Source organism: Xenopus tropicalis, chromosome 4, assembly GCF_000004195.4.
Source record: "Xenopus tropicalis strain Nigerian chromosome 4, UCB_Xtro_10.0, whole genome shotgun sequence".
In the NCBI taxonomy this organism is placed as follows: domain Eukaryota; kingdom Metazoa; phylum Chordata; class Amphibia; order Anura; family Pipidae; genus Xenopus; species Xenopus tropicalis.
In genome coordinates, this window is record NC_030680.2 from 66,988,112 (window position 1) to 67,001,742 (window position 13,631).

The 13,631-nt window shown below is 36.8% G+C and overlaps 1 protein-coding gene across 1 annotated transcript in view; it reads right to left on the reverse strand.

The window, feature by feature from the left end:
• cdh16 (cadherin 16) overlaps nucleotides 1-13,631 on the reverse strand; it is a 73,610-nt gene that overhangs the window by 29,734 nt on the left and 30,245 nt on the right. Inside the window, exons 10-12 of the mRNA XM_002941993.4 lie at nucleotides 11,526-11,756; nucleotides 10,947-11,023; nucleotides 4,044-4,232 (exon numbers count right to left, since the gene is read on the reverse strand). Coding sequence (XP_002942039.3) covers nucleotides 4,044-4,232; nucleotides 10,947-11,023; nucleotides 11,526-11,756 — 497 coding nt within the window. The remainder of the gene's footprint in view (nucleotides 1-4,043; nucleotides 4,233-10,946; nucleotides 11,024-11,525; nucleotides 11,757-13,631) is intronic.

A 13,631-nucleotide genomic window follows, 5' to 3' on the forward strand; every position in this document is an offset into this window, starting at 1 on the left:
CCCACTCATCTCTCTAAAGTGCCAATTGAGTGCAGCAGGGAGCAGAACTCCCAGCATCCCTAACATGATGAGAGCATTTAAACAACATTTCAAAATTCATTGTACTTTCAGGAGACCTGCAGGGGGATGACAAATACAGAGAACATAGAGAAGTTTCAATGATTTAATTCCAGGCAGCAGAAAGAAAACTCTAAATAATAAGTATTAATTCTGCAGAGTTTTAGTGGAGTCTATAGAAATGTTTTTTCCAAATACTAATCTAATATAAAATAAAAGAATTGTGCACAAGGTAATTAATAACTTTTAATAGAAAAGGGACAAATTGGATGGGGAAAAAGCAACTCGGCTCAACAGTTAAATTCACTCTAGTTTTGCATTCCAATTTCAAACCTCTGCTGTGGTTTTGTTTTTTTCACTTACTGTTAAAGGAGTTCTATACCAAGTAGTAGTGTCATTTATTTGAAGGCTTCCAAAGTGATTTGGTGGCTGGTTTGCTGGGGTACGGAGGTGGCTATATGTCAGTCTTAGAAGGTGGAATTTTTTTTTTTGCACGCAAAACTGTAAACTCAAACTTCCTTCCTTCAATGCAAAATTCATAGCACAGACCCCTGTAGCTACCCTCAAGAATATAACACTATGATCATTCTGCATTGCTGTATTTGTGATGTACAATGATGTGCAAGTTAGGGGATGGGTAGGGGACAGAAGATGGAATGCTTACATGCCTTATGCACAGTTACAGGGAGTCAGAGAAAGTGGACTTTAAAAACAGCTGGACTTTGGGGCATGAATGTTTAGGGGTAGTAAGGTGGAGGGGCCGATGGACCTCTTAGAAGCACCATTAGTAGTTAGTTATTCTAAGACATTTTTCATTTTGCTTTGATTACTAGCAGGTTGCAAGGGCTTAAACACTCAAGCAACCAGGCAGCAGTCTGGAAGTCAGAATGGAAGATGGGAGAGAGACTGAATAGGGATTTTGGCAATAAAAAAAACGATTACCAATAAAACTGAAGCCTCGTAGTCAATCTGATCAGCAACCCTGTCAACCAGATAAGAAGAATAGGAAAGTGTGTACTTAAGTGTATTTAAAGATAAATTCCCCATATAATTTACGTTTTAGGATTCTCTTTACTAGGAATAAAATGTAATCTCTATAATTCCTGGCAATATCCTTGAGTCAGCTGCTGGTGGCTGTGGGTAAGTGACTGAGACTGGCTGCATGCTGGGCACCAATGCCCATCTCTGCAGTCACTTTTAGTGCTATATAGAGCTGAGATGGGGAGATGTGATGCTACCATTTTATTCCATTAGAATGGAAATCTCTAGAAAAGACAAGCAACTTAGTTTCTTCCATGTTCTTGGTGGAGAGGGAACTTGCATAATAGATTTATTCAATGATGGCTTCTTCTGTGTTCTTGGTTGACAGGGAGCTTGTATTGTAATAGATTTATTCAATGAAACTGTTTGTTTAATGCTTTAATTTTTAGGATGTTGCCTGGCAGCCAACTCCTCTAAATAATGGTGCTGAACTTTTCACACCGCTTGAGTCATTTGTTGAAATCAATTCTAAACATGTAAAAATAGGTCTGATGTCTTCATTCCTATAAGACTTGATGTGTCCTGCTGGGATGTTGAATTATCAAAATGCCTAATATTTAGCTTATGTTATTGTTTCCTGTAAATAGTATTTTGTACATAGGCTGGTACTACATGTAAAGCTTGGCCACAAGCAAAAAGGCTGTTTAAACAGATTATAGCAAATGCAGTAACAGTACTGCAGATCCAACATTGTTCCTAAATCCTTATAATGTCTCTGGTAAATATGGAGTTCTGCAGCAGATTGACTAATGAAAATTCAGTGGTTTGGATTAAACTTACAGTGACCAGCCCATGGTTCTCAGTTACACAGCTATGGCCTATGTCATAGGGTTACTGTACATTTGGGCTCATAGAGAGGGAAGTTCACAACTAATTAGCAATCAAGAGGTTCAAGAGATACTACCAATATCATTTTAATACATACTTAAAAAAGTAATGTGTAGGTATCTCTTATGTCTAACTAATGAAGCACATGTGCCTGGTCCAGGTGCAATGTAGGGCCATTCTGCAATTAGACCCTGACCACCCAATGTTTGCCTAGACTTCTGACCAACGATACACTTAATAAGATCCTGCTCCAGACCGAGGTCAGGACAGGTAGTGCATTTGCTCTGAAAATATGTTGTGCTACTGTAATGTTCACTGATAAATACGCTTTTAAAAATTTCATAGGAATGAATACAAAGTGGGTTAATTTTTCTATGGTGAGCTATAATCTCACATTTTAAAAAATCTGCCCCTTAATGTAATAACCAAGAGATTCAGTAACCCTATAGAAGTAAAGATCAATGCCTTCAAAATGTTCTACAGCAGCTTATTGTCTCTTGTAATTTTTTTTTTTTTAGTCTTATTAATTTTTTTTGTAAGTCTTCATGAATTTTTCTGTATCACATTAAAATCCTAATAACTATTTTGAGGGTAGGGTATACACATATGTTATTTTTAACTATACATACTGGTATACAATAAATTGCTAGATCCAGCCTATTCCAGATCATTTAAATGAGTAGGAGCTGCCGTGCTTTGTCATATAGAGCACCCAGTTGGTGTAGTAATCCAGAAAAAGAGCAGAATGCATTATTACCCATACTGAGAGATTCCATGTGAAGTTAGCCTAGACATAAGAGTGTTATTGCTAAAGTGAGCAAGAAAGCAATGGAGGAAAATTATGATATACAGCAGTGGTCCCCAACTTTTTACCCGTGAGCCACATTCACATGTGAAAAGAGTTGGGAAGGAACACAAGCATGAAAAATGTACCTGGGGGTACCAAATAAGGGATGTGATTGGCTATTTGGTAGCCCCTATGTGTACTGGCAGTCTACAGAAGGCTCTGTTTTGTAGTAACCTCATTTTTATGCAACCAAAACTTGCCTCCAAGCCAGAAATCCAGAAATAAGCACCTACTTTGAGGCCACTGGGAGCAACATCCGAGGGGTTAGTGAGGAACATGTTGCCCCTGAGCCACTGGTTGGGGATCACTGATACAGTATTGCATTCCTATGCAGGGGTTGTGGAATCTTTCCATTTATTTATCAGCATTAAAACCATGAAGGCTTTACAGTGGCCTCTATTTCTTTGTTCTGGCAGTAGTACAATTAATTACAGTATGTATTTACATAATACTGTACTGTTGAATTACTCTTGACACATACATTTAGAAATAAATAACTAGGGGTTAGCTGCAAGTAAATAATGCATTTCTTATTATTGTCTGTTGAATACATTTAGCATATACAGATAACATTCACTGACTTTCTCTTTTCATATCTCTCTGGAAACAGCTCATAACTTTTTCACTGCAGTTAAATAACCAAACAGCAGGCAAGGCCACAGTGTGCTTTGCTTGTATAAAGTAGCTCTTACAGTACATCAGGGTGAAGGTCCTATTCAAAGCATTTTTACCATGTGTTTCATAATGTATTACAGCATAGTCTCTATTCATATCATGATCTTTAAAGAAGCAATATGCACATATGTAAAACATAAGAACAATAACATAAGAACAATACAAGGTTGCGTTACCTTTGTGGCCACAGCTATAGGATCACAATGGCAACTGAACAAACTGAAAATGGTGTGCATTATTCTTGTATTATTGGTACAGTCACAGGTTAAAATATCATCAGAAATGCAATATTTTTCCTGTGTATAATAGTATTATCCAAATTTAGTTTGTATAACTAAAATATTCCTTAACATTTGACTTACTGGGGTTCATTTATCAAGAAAGGGCAAATTTGCCCATGGGAAGTAACCAATAGACAACCAATCAGTGATTAGCTTTTTATAGCAAGCTTCAGGTAAAACGACAAATGCTCATATATAGTAAAATCAAATTCATAAAATGTAATACCTAATTTGAGAAGTTGTGGCCAGACTACCATTAGAATCTTGTTTGAACAACTGTGCATTATGTTTGACAGTATCTAAGACATGGTTACCTTTTCAAGGAAGATGGTCATTGTGGATTGTTCTTGGTTAGTTGTGATTCCAAAGGTTCCATCCTCATTTCCTGACTGTATATAAAAGTCTATGATTTTATTTTCTATCTGTTCATCTTCATCTGTTGCTGTTAGTGTGATAATTAGCATTCCTGTCTGTGCATCCTCTGGAATTAAAAATGGAGCAAACTGACAAGAACAGACATTGGGTTAATGATAGGATCTGCAAGCCGTAACAGGGAGAAACATTAATAGCATAAAACTTTTCATTGAATTTAAAGGAATACTGTCATGGTTCAGGTTATCTGAAAAAAGTTTTAATATGTATCGCTGGCTCCTTCTGAAAGCTCAGACTCAGGCACAGTCAGGGTCGGACTGGGGGGTGCAGGGCCCACCGGGGCTCCCGCCCCAGGGGCCCTGCAGGTGCCCCAGCCGCGTCCCCTAACCCCCCCAGGGGCCCCCCTAACCCCCCCGAAGGGCCCCCGCTAACCCCCCCGAAGGGCCCCCGCCTGACGTCCTCCCCGAGCGCGTATAAATTGAACGCGTCGGGGAGGAACAGTCAGTAGCGGGGAGCGCCGGCAAAGGTCGGACTGGGCCGGGGCCCACCGGGATTTTTCCCGGTGTCCCGGCGGCCCAGTCCAACCCTGGGCACAGTGCACTGAAATGGCTGCCTACACACCAAAATTACAGCTAAATATAAATTTATAAATGGTAGAGTGAATGATTTGCTATGTAAACAGGGTAATTTAGAAATAAAAAGTATACCATAAAAATCATGACAGAATCCATTTAACTAAAAAAATAATTGACTTTACAGCATTCACATGGGATAGGGTTATTCAAAGTGCTTTCAAATAAACTGACTTAAAACTAGAAAGATAATTTTGATAACTAAAGTAAAGATAGCACTTTAACTTCAGTAAACCAGGGCCTTATTTATATTAAATTCCCCCTCCATGCCACCAAACACACACCAGAGGGTAGGCTGATCAGAGCACAGGGGCTGATACTCAGCCTGTGTTTATCTGAAGCCCGTGCCTGGTGTGTCCGTAGCCTTTTTAAAATTAAATCCTACAGCAGGAGTTGAGGAAGCTAGAACCAAAAAAGTCTAAAGTATAGCACAGGTAGTATAAATGGGGTAAGCTCCCAGTCTGAGTGTTACAGGCCAATGAATAGAGCTTGTTCTAAATATAATTGTTGCCTATTATTTTAATCCTGACAAATCTATCATTTTTGTTATGTCTTGAGCAAAATAGAGCAAACAGGGAAAGCTACTTTATATATGCTGTTTTGCTAGAAAGATAATTTGATTACCATTAAACAGCTCTATCTGTTCACCCATTGTTGTGACAGTTTTGTTATCAGAAGTTCATTATTCACAGGGATTACCTGTGTACTGGGAATCTAATTATCTAGCTTGCAAGGACCAAACATGGAGTAGCTTCAATCTTCCTGTTTGCCATGTTTAGTTAAAACACATACATATTTCCTGAACATCTGTTCAGGAACCACTAGGCAACTGTTATTTTTTCTTGTTCCATCCCTGCAACAGCATTCCTTTAAATAAACCACCAGACGCATTATAGTAAAGGGTATTTTGTTCTCTTAAATCATGTCATGCAATGACAGACAGCTTGTAGAAAATAACAGTTATATAAGAACATTTGAAATAATTTTTCTGCTCAGAAAGGGAAGATTGCATGTGTCTTTCATGTGCTATTTTCAGCTAAATGCAAAGCTTTTAGAAAAGGAAGAGTTTAACTTTGCATTTAATACTCATCCATTCAATGTTCAAAAACATCTTGAAAAGAAATGAAGAAAATGTGTGCAAGCAGGGAACCCAAGCTTGGACCCAGACATGTGTAGAGAAGCAAATTGAATGCAGTATTATGACTGCAGAATGTAAATGTGTTAACTCACACCATGTATAAATTATGGCTTATCTAGCAGCCATTAGTCAGTTCATCACAGACACTAGGAAAGGGGAAAATGATTTATAAGTCATGGACACAATCTATCTTGGTAAGTCATTTACAACTGATTATTAGCCTACTCGCTACAAATGAAATATGAAGAAGGTCTTCACATCATGATTTCAATCTACTGGAAATCAATAAAAGTAATCCCATTTATGTGTGCTCAGTTTAGTGAGCTGCTTCTTATGTCTTATGTTTATTTCTATAACAAGATGTTCTCAAATTAGAGTGGCAAAGAACCGGAACCTGTGCTTACCTTATTTATTTGGATGGAAATGTAATGTTCCAATGCAAATTTAAATGCCTGATCCAAAGGTCAACCCTATAGGAACGCTTGATTTGATTATGGAGCCATGGGCTTTTGTGCTCTAAACTGAGCACTCTTTATAAAATGACACATATTGCCACATGGATCTTTCATGGGTCTATAGCTACAGTAAAAAGAGGAATATGCTAAAGCTACAATAAGTAAGCAGCTTTTAGATGGCAAATTTTTACATTGGAGTTTTCGGGTCTTTTGCACTTAAATAATTACCAGACATTTGAGTTTTTGTGACATAATTCAAATTATTTGGACACTAGCCAAAGCTATGCAATCTTGCCTTGCCCATTCTAATTGAAATGTCATTCATTTTCTAAATAAGTGAAGATGGAAGAATTCTATTATCATAACAGTTCCGAAAATGCACATGTAGTGACTGCCTTTCAGAAAGCAATTCTACTGAGCCTGATCAATGTTCTGGCAAGTTCTGCATTTCCTAAAACTCACAAGAACTACACAAGATGCCTGTATTGTGTTTCTAGACATAGGGGGAGATTTATCAATGTTCGAGTTTAATTCTTTTTTTTCACAAAGAGTTTATTTGCAATAAAAAAATATTTGAGTTCTTTATTCAGATGAGTTTTCCTTATTAATAAATAGGCAAGCATTTGATATGCGAGTTTATTTGATTTAGAAACAACCTTGAATGTAAAAACTGGAAACCGTATAAATAAGTCCAATATTTTGGCATTGTTCTATTTGTATACAAACTCTATGCAACTCAATTTTTGCCCTTTTAATTTTTTTTCCTTAACACTGTACCGGGTGTGGATGCAGTGTCCAGTTGTGTGGCATAAGGGTCATTTGATAGGATCCGAGATCTGTCTCAGCTTGTTATTCTGCAGGACTTCAGGTCTGACCTGAAAGTGACAGAAACTACATCTATCCATAAGGCTTAATGATCTGATTAGTGCAGACTGTCTACCTTTGTTAGTGGGAAAACTTACAGAATATGTTCATTCATCTTGTGGGTCATAATTAATGGCAATCTGTCCTTGTTTAGCTGCTTATGGTTTCTTAGATAACAAAAAAATATTTAGATTGAACTCCATAAGGGCTCAGAACAGCAGAGGTTATTTTAAAAGGATACTGTCATTTTATCTTTTTCTACTTCATAGTATTTAGAGATGCTTTTATAGATTCATATATTTTAACCCAGCCATAACCCAACCCTCTTATAGATATATTTTGAATTCTGCCACAAGGTGGAGCATACAGTGAAAACTGTGAAATGCACACACATCCAAGTAAAATACTTAAAGAAACAGTAACACTAAAAAATGAAAGAGCTTTAAAGTAATAAAAATATAATGCACTGTTGCCCTGCGCTGGTAAAACTGGTGCGTTTGCTACAGTAACACTACTATAATTTATATAATAAGCTGCTGTGTAGCCACGGGGGCAGCCATTCAAGCTGGAAAAAAGGAGAAAAGGCACAGCTTACATAGCAGATAACAGATAAGTTCTGTAGAATACAATAGTGTTTTATCTGTTATCTGCTATGTGCCTGTGCCTTTTCTCTATTGAATGGCTGCCTCCATGGCTACATAGCAGCTTATTTATATAAATTATAAATTATAGTAGACTTTCTGAAGTAAACACACAGCTTTTACCAGTGCAGGGCAGCAGCACATTATATTTTAGTTACTTTTATACACTTCATTTTTTGGTGTTACTGTTCCTTTAAAAAGTAGCAAATTGCTGCAAAAAAACAGACATCCATAAAATACTGCTTTATATCTGAATCAAACTGAAAAGAGACTATTGCAGGAGAATACAGATAAGGGAGGCCTAGATGTTGTGTGTAAATAATATGTGCTGTTCTTTCCATGCTTCAAGGGCCTTGTATATATAAATGTAATAACACAATTGTAATAGACTTTATGTTTTTGTTGAATTCTTAATGAAACTGTAAGGTGCAGATTTATGATCCAGCAATGCTCTGGTTCAGCCAAAACAATGTCAGAAAACGTTTTTTAACTTGCTTAGGTTTTCTGGCATCTATTGGTTTCTTTTTCATTCTTGCAAGATTTTTTTTCCATAATCGGTTGTTTTAGAAAAATAAAAAACTCACCAGATTTTAGACAGCAAGTTGTCACTTATTAAAAAAACGTGGAAAACTGCGGAATAAAATCTGTTCTGACAAAAAAAGTGGTTTTTTTTCCTGACATCAGTGTAGCTGATCATAAAGGTAACGGTTTGGCAGTTTTCAGTTTTGAATGCTTCCTACCCATTGAAGTCCACAGTGAGATATTTAAGTAAATGATAGTGGATAATGTTTATTAGGAACACCTAATTGCTCCAAGTTCACACAGTTCTTCACTTGCATCAAACAAAGCTATCTTCCCTTGGATGTAAGACAGGTAGGTGTGGCATGCAATGCATTACCTGGTACACATCTCAAAGAAACACAATCAGTTCTGCTGTGTATACCTCTATATCCCACTCTATATTTCAGTGGCTCATTAGCTCTCATGCACTTGTGTTGGAGCCCATTGCATATGGTATTGTAAGACTGCAGTGGTGTGCCTGACTTGCTAACAAACTCCTTTAAAAAAAAAAATCCCTATTTTCTGATCTTTGAGGGGCTGATTTACAAAAAATTAGTCATATAAACTTGACATGGTATAAATTTGAATTAAACTTGGTCATTGTTGTATTTATAAAATGTCACGATAATGGTTGAATCACGCGTACAAATATTTTGAGTTTACATTTAAAAATCCAGAATTTTTGAAAGTATTTTTAAAACTTGAAAAATTCGAGTTTAAACAGACGTTCATTTCAATGAACCCTCTTTATTTTAGCCATTTTAGGAGCATTGGCATTCATTCATGGAAAACAATGTGTTTACGTTTCACTTGAAACTGGGTTAAATAGGAAACAATGAAAATATTATTGTATTCATGTACTAATGATTAATTCAGAGAAAAGCACATATCTATTTCCATTCCTCCTTCCGACAATACTGCATGCCACAGCCGCAGTCAGTCACCACTCAAACATCAGCTTGTTGTTGTAGAGAAGGTTCCAGGAACACAAATCATGGGTCACAGTTTCCCACGTGTAGGAAAGAACACAGCAGCTTTTAATTTGAGATTTCTGAATTATAATATACCGGAGCATTAAAATGTCTATTAATCTCACTCAATGAACCAGATTAGGGGGGAAGGATTAAAGGGAACCAAATGGTGCTTAAGCATCTCAAACCCAGACAAATAAAAGATTAATAAAACATGAATTTAAGCTAGCTTAGTTATCATTCAGTACAAGGCACTGCCATATTATTAGCACAGTAATTGTGGCATCAGGCTTGCGGGCCTCCAGTTGGACAGCCATGATATACAGTATACAGTTCCATTTATGATCTGAAGAGAGGAATATTTAAAAGCTTATACAGTATACTCATTCAAGAGCATTAAGGCATTAATGAAGGCATCATGAAACATTTACTTATCAGCCATTTAAAAGCAAGCATTGCATTGGTTGCTACAGGCTACTGTAGTTACACAGAGGGGGAACTTTTATGTATCTCTTATTACATATGAGGATATGGAACATTGTAATAACAGGGGCATTGTCTAATTAATAAGATATTTGCTTTAGGCTACAATAAGTGGAGAAGATTTTGTTACTATATGGTCCCATAAGTGGTAAGAGGATGAGGGAGTCCATAACATGGTACAAAATTAAACTTTCCTAACAAATTATACTAAAAAACAAACTAGGGAAAGGGATTGGGAAAGGAATTTTCATTCCTAACATCAATTCTTCCAATGAGGAGTTTACTATGTTTAAGAAAATGTAAAATAATCTGTGATTTGGTCATTTTGGATTTATCATTTTGCCCTAATCTAGCAGAATATTTGGATAACCCTTAGCTAAGGCCCTTGAAGCATGGAGTTTTTAAGTATAAAAAAGCTATTCTATACTAAAACAAAATGTTTAACTACAAACCCTTATGGGGGAAGGTAATATAGGTCACTAACAGGAAAAATATTTGCAATGCAAATAAATATTCACCTTGTGAACAATTTTTCATTTTAGCATATGTACCTTTTGTAAGTCCTTTGCCTTTCTTGCAACAGTATAATAGTTTGCGCCAGTGCACAGTACAGTATATGTAATAAAACTTCTTAATGAAAAATACATTATTTTTGTGCTAACAAAATGCCATTTTGTGCAATTTTTTCTATTTCTGAATTTTATTACTTATCACTTATTACTTATCTCCCATAAAATCTTCAAAGGGGAAATATTTCTGCTTTTTTGGTATGAGCACATTTTGTGGAACTTTTGTACAAAAAGTTGCATAACACAGGGGCATATTTATCAAATAGTGAAAGCCCGTTGCTCTTTATTAATTAGTATGGGATTTGTAAAAGATAATTATCAAATGTTGAACTCTCACTTTCCGCCATTAATATATAGCTCCTGAATTTCACTTTGGCAGACTGAAGCAACCTCTAACTTTACTCCTTGATAAATATGCCCTTTTGGTCTGTGGAATCAGGTATAGTAAAAAATACATATATCACTGCTTCAAATTGTAGACCTGTAATAAAAATACTAAAATTACAGGAACATAAACAGAATTTATGATACCTTGTTCTTTACAAATACTGGAGGACTGTCATTTACATCGATCACATTTATGAAAACGAAGCAGGTACTGCTCAGACCTGCAAGGCAAAATACAAATAAATATATTTGGCATTTGAAAGGTAGGCATTATCTTTGGCTGGTATTAAACACAGTCATACTCATTTATCAACAATGGGTAAATTTGTACCTGAAAAGTATTGGAATATATGGACAAACAATTCCTGTTTTGCTTAAAGGGACAGGCACGTTTTAATAAATTAATGCACCAAATTTCTCAATGTCCTATAAATTCTTGAAGTATATTGCAATATATGGACAATTTTCAGTAGCTTAAAGGACAGCTCAATCTTAACTAAAGAAGTAGATTATGTTTTGGGCTTATGTACCAGCCCAAGGCAACCACAGCCCTTTAGCAGGGAAGATCTGTGCCTCCAAAAATGCCCCCTGCAACTCCCCATCTTCTTTTCTGCTGATTCACTGCACATACTCTCTGCTCCTGTTACTTACCTGAGTTTTGGAACCGACACACAATATACTGTGTATATAGAATATAATTTGATGTAGAAGGTTAGTGCTTACCTTCAGGATCTCCCCCAAGATCAGTAGCTGAGATTTCCAGCTTGTATTTCTTTGCAATGCTTGCCTTTAACTTGGCATCTTGCAGTGTCAAATGGCCAGTATGTTCCTCAAGGTGAAATAAGAAATCCTTTGGTAGTTTTGGTTCCTGGCTTGTAATTTTGTACCTTATCTGGGCATTCTTGGTGTTCCTATCATCAGCATCCGTAGCTGTTAGATGAACAAGAAGTGTACCTATAAAAGATAAAAAATGAATACTCTTAGGGGGAGATTTACAAATCCACGAACGCTCCGAGTTCCTTCGGCTTATTTTCGGCGTCTTTTTTGTATGTTTCGCGACTTTTTTGTACTTTGCGACAAAATTTGTGCGACAAAATCGTATTGACACGCCAAGTATGAAAGTTTCGGATTCATTCAAGCTTCAGTATTGTGACTTTCCTTGGGCCAGGTTGGAGCTGCAGAGTGCCATTGATTGCTATTTCAGGCTTCCAAAATCATGCACAGAAGGATCAAAGTTGGAAAGGTTTTCCTGCGTTTTACGATCGTTCAGATACGAAAATTTTGTGACTTTCGGATCGCCAATACGATAATATCGTGACTAATACGATTTTTTCGTAAGCATATCCGTGATATATGCGATCTTAAGAAATTATTGTATCCATTCTGAATTTATCCCATTAGGGATTCAAACTCGCGTTTTCATGAATGTGCCCCTTAGTGAAGCTTCAAAGCTCTGAAAAATTCCGTACCTGTATAATGTAAATATATTCTGTAGAAAAATAATTGGTGTTTTTGTCCCTCATTTTATTCTATAGGGATGAGTGGGTTGGCCAGACACTCAAAAGACCTGTAAGTCAGGTAGGTACATATTGCAATTAACCTTTGCCTAAGTAGTACTGAAAGCTTTTGTTCTATAACCTACAAAGTTCAGCTGTGGGTTATAAATGGTTAGTTAAGATAAGGTTCAGGTTTCTTTTTAGGACATTTGTGCTACACCTACATTTCTTGAAGGATGAGGAAGCAGTAAACTTTTGTAAAAGTAAATTAGTAGAGAATGTCTCATAAACATCCTTGTTTAACCTTAGGTTAGACTGGCAGGGACACTGGTGCTTCATCTGGACCTCCCTCCCCGAGTTATGTGCTCAGGAGGGATGGGGGCGGGAGTTGGAAGCCCCCCGAGGGGGGGGGGGCAGCCCCAGTGGGCCTTGCACCCAAGACCCATGCCTCTTCTGCCTACCCCTAGATCAGCCCTGCTGATATTTGCCAAAATTGGAAGATTTTTGCTGAAATTATGTGCTATTGTGCATCGCATTATTACATGTGGCAATGTGCATGACGAAGCAAAGATTGACATGATGTTGGAGGTTTGTAGAAAAAGTAAATTACTGTAAAGGTTTGTGGGAGAGTACAACGAATAATAGGTAATTTAGAAATACACCTGGCTGATGCATACGTGTAAAAACTTTTAGATTTTCCACTGGTGTTTTTACATTACAGTTAAATAAATAGCCCTCATCTTTAGCTGTCACACCTTGGTGCAAGGGGTAGCAAACTTTGTGTTCACAGTAAAGGTTTTTTTTTTTGTCTTTTTTTCCAGTAGCACAAAGCTAATTTATGAAGTCTACTATGTCATAGGTATTTGTGAAGCCGCCTGCTTGTATTGACTGGAATTAGGTTTCTTTCCTTAGGGATTTTGATGACAACATGACCTTCAGATTCTAAGGCTGTTTCAGTTCTGCTCATTTCTGAAGTGGATTATGCTCCAACCCTTTTAAATGAAAATAACCTCTAGAAAATCCTTGTTTGCTCTCTGTCTCATACACACAGTATTTTTAGTACTATGAGGTCCCAGAGAGCATGTCTCAGGACATCATATTTGTGATGCAAGTAAAACAATTGCATTGTAACACGTAAATATGGTAAAATGCTTGGAGAATGAATTATGTGCTTGTTTATGAGAGTGTGTGTATAGCTAGATGTTTATAGATGATATAGATATGTATGTGTGTGAGTGCTTATGTTTGTTCAGCAATGCTGTTCAGAACCAATAAATAATTTTTTAGATAAATGCAAAAAAACATGGCTCTAGATTACACCAGAAGGCAATCC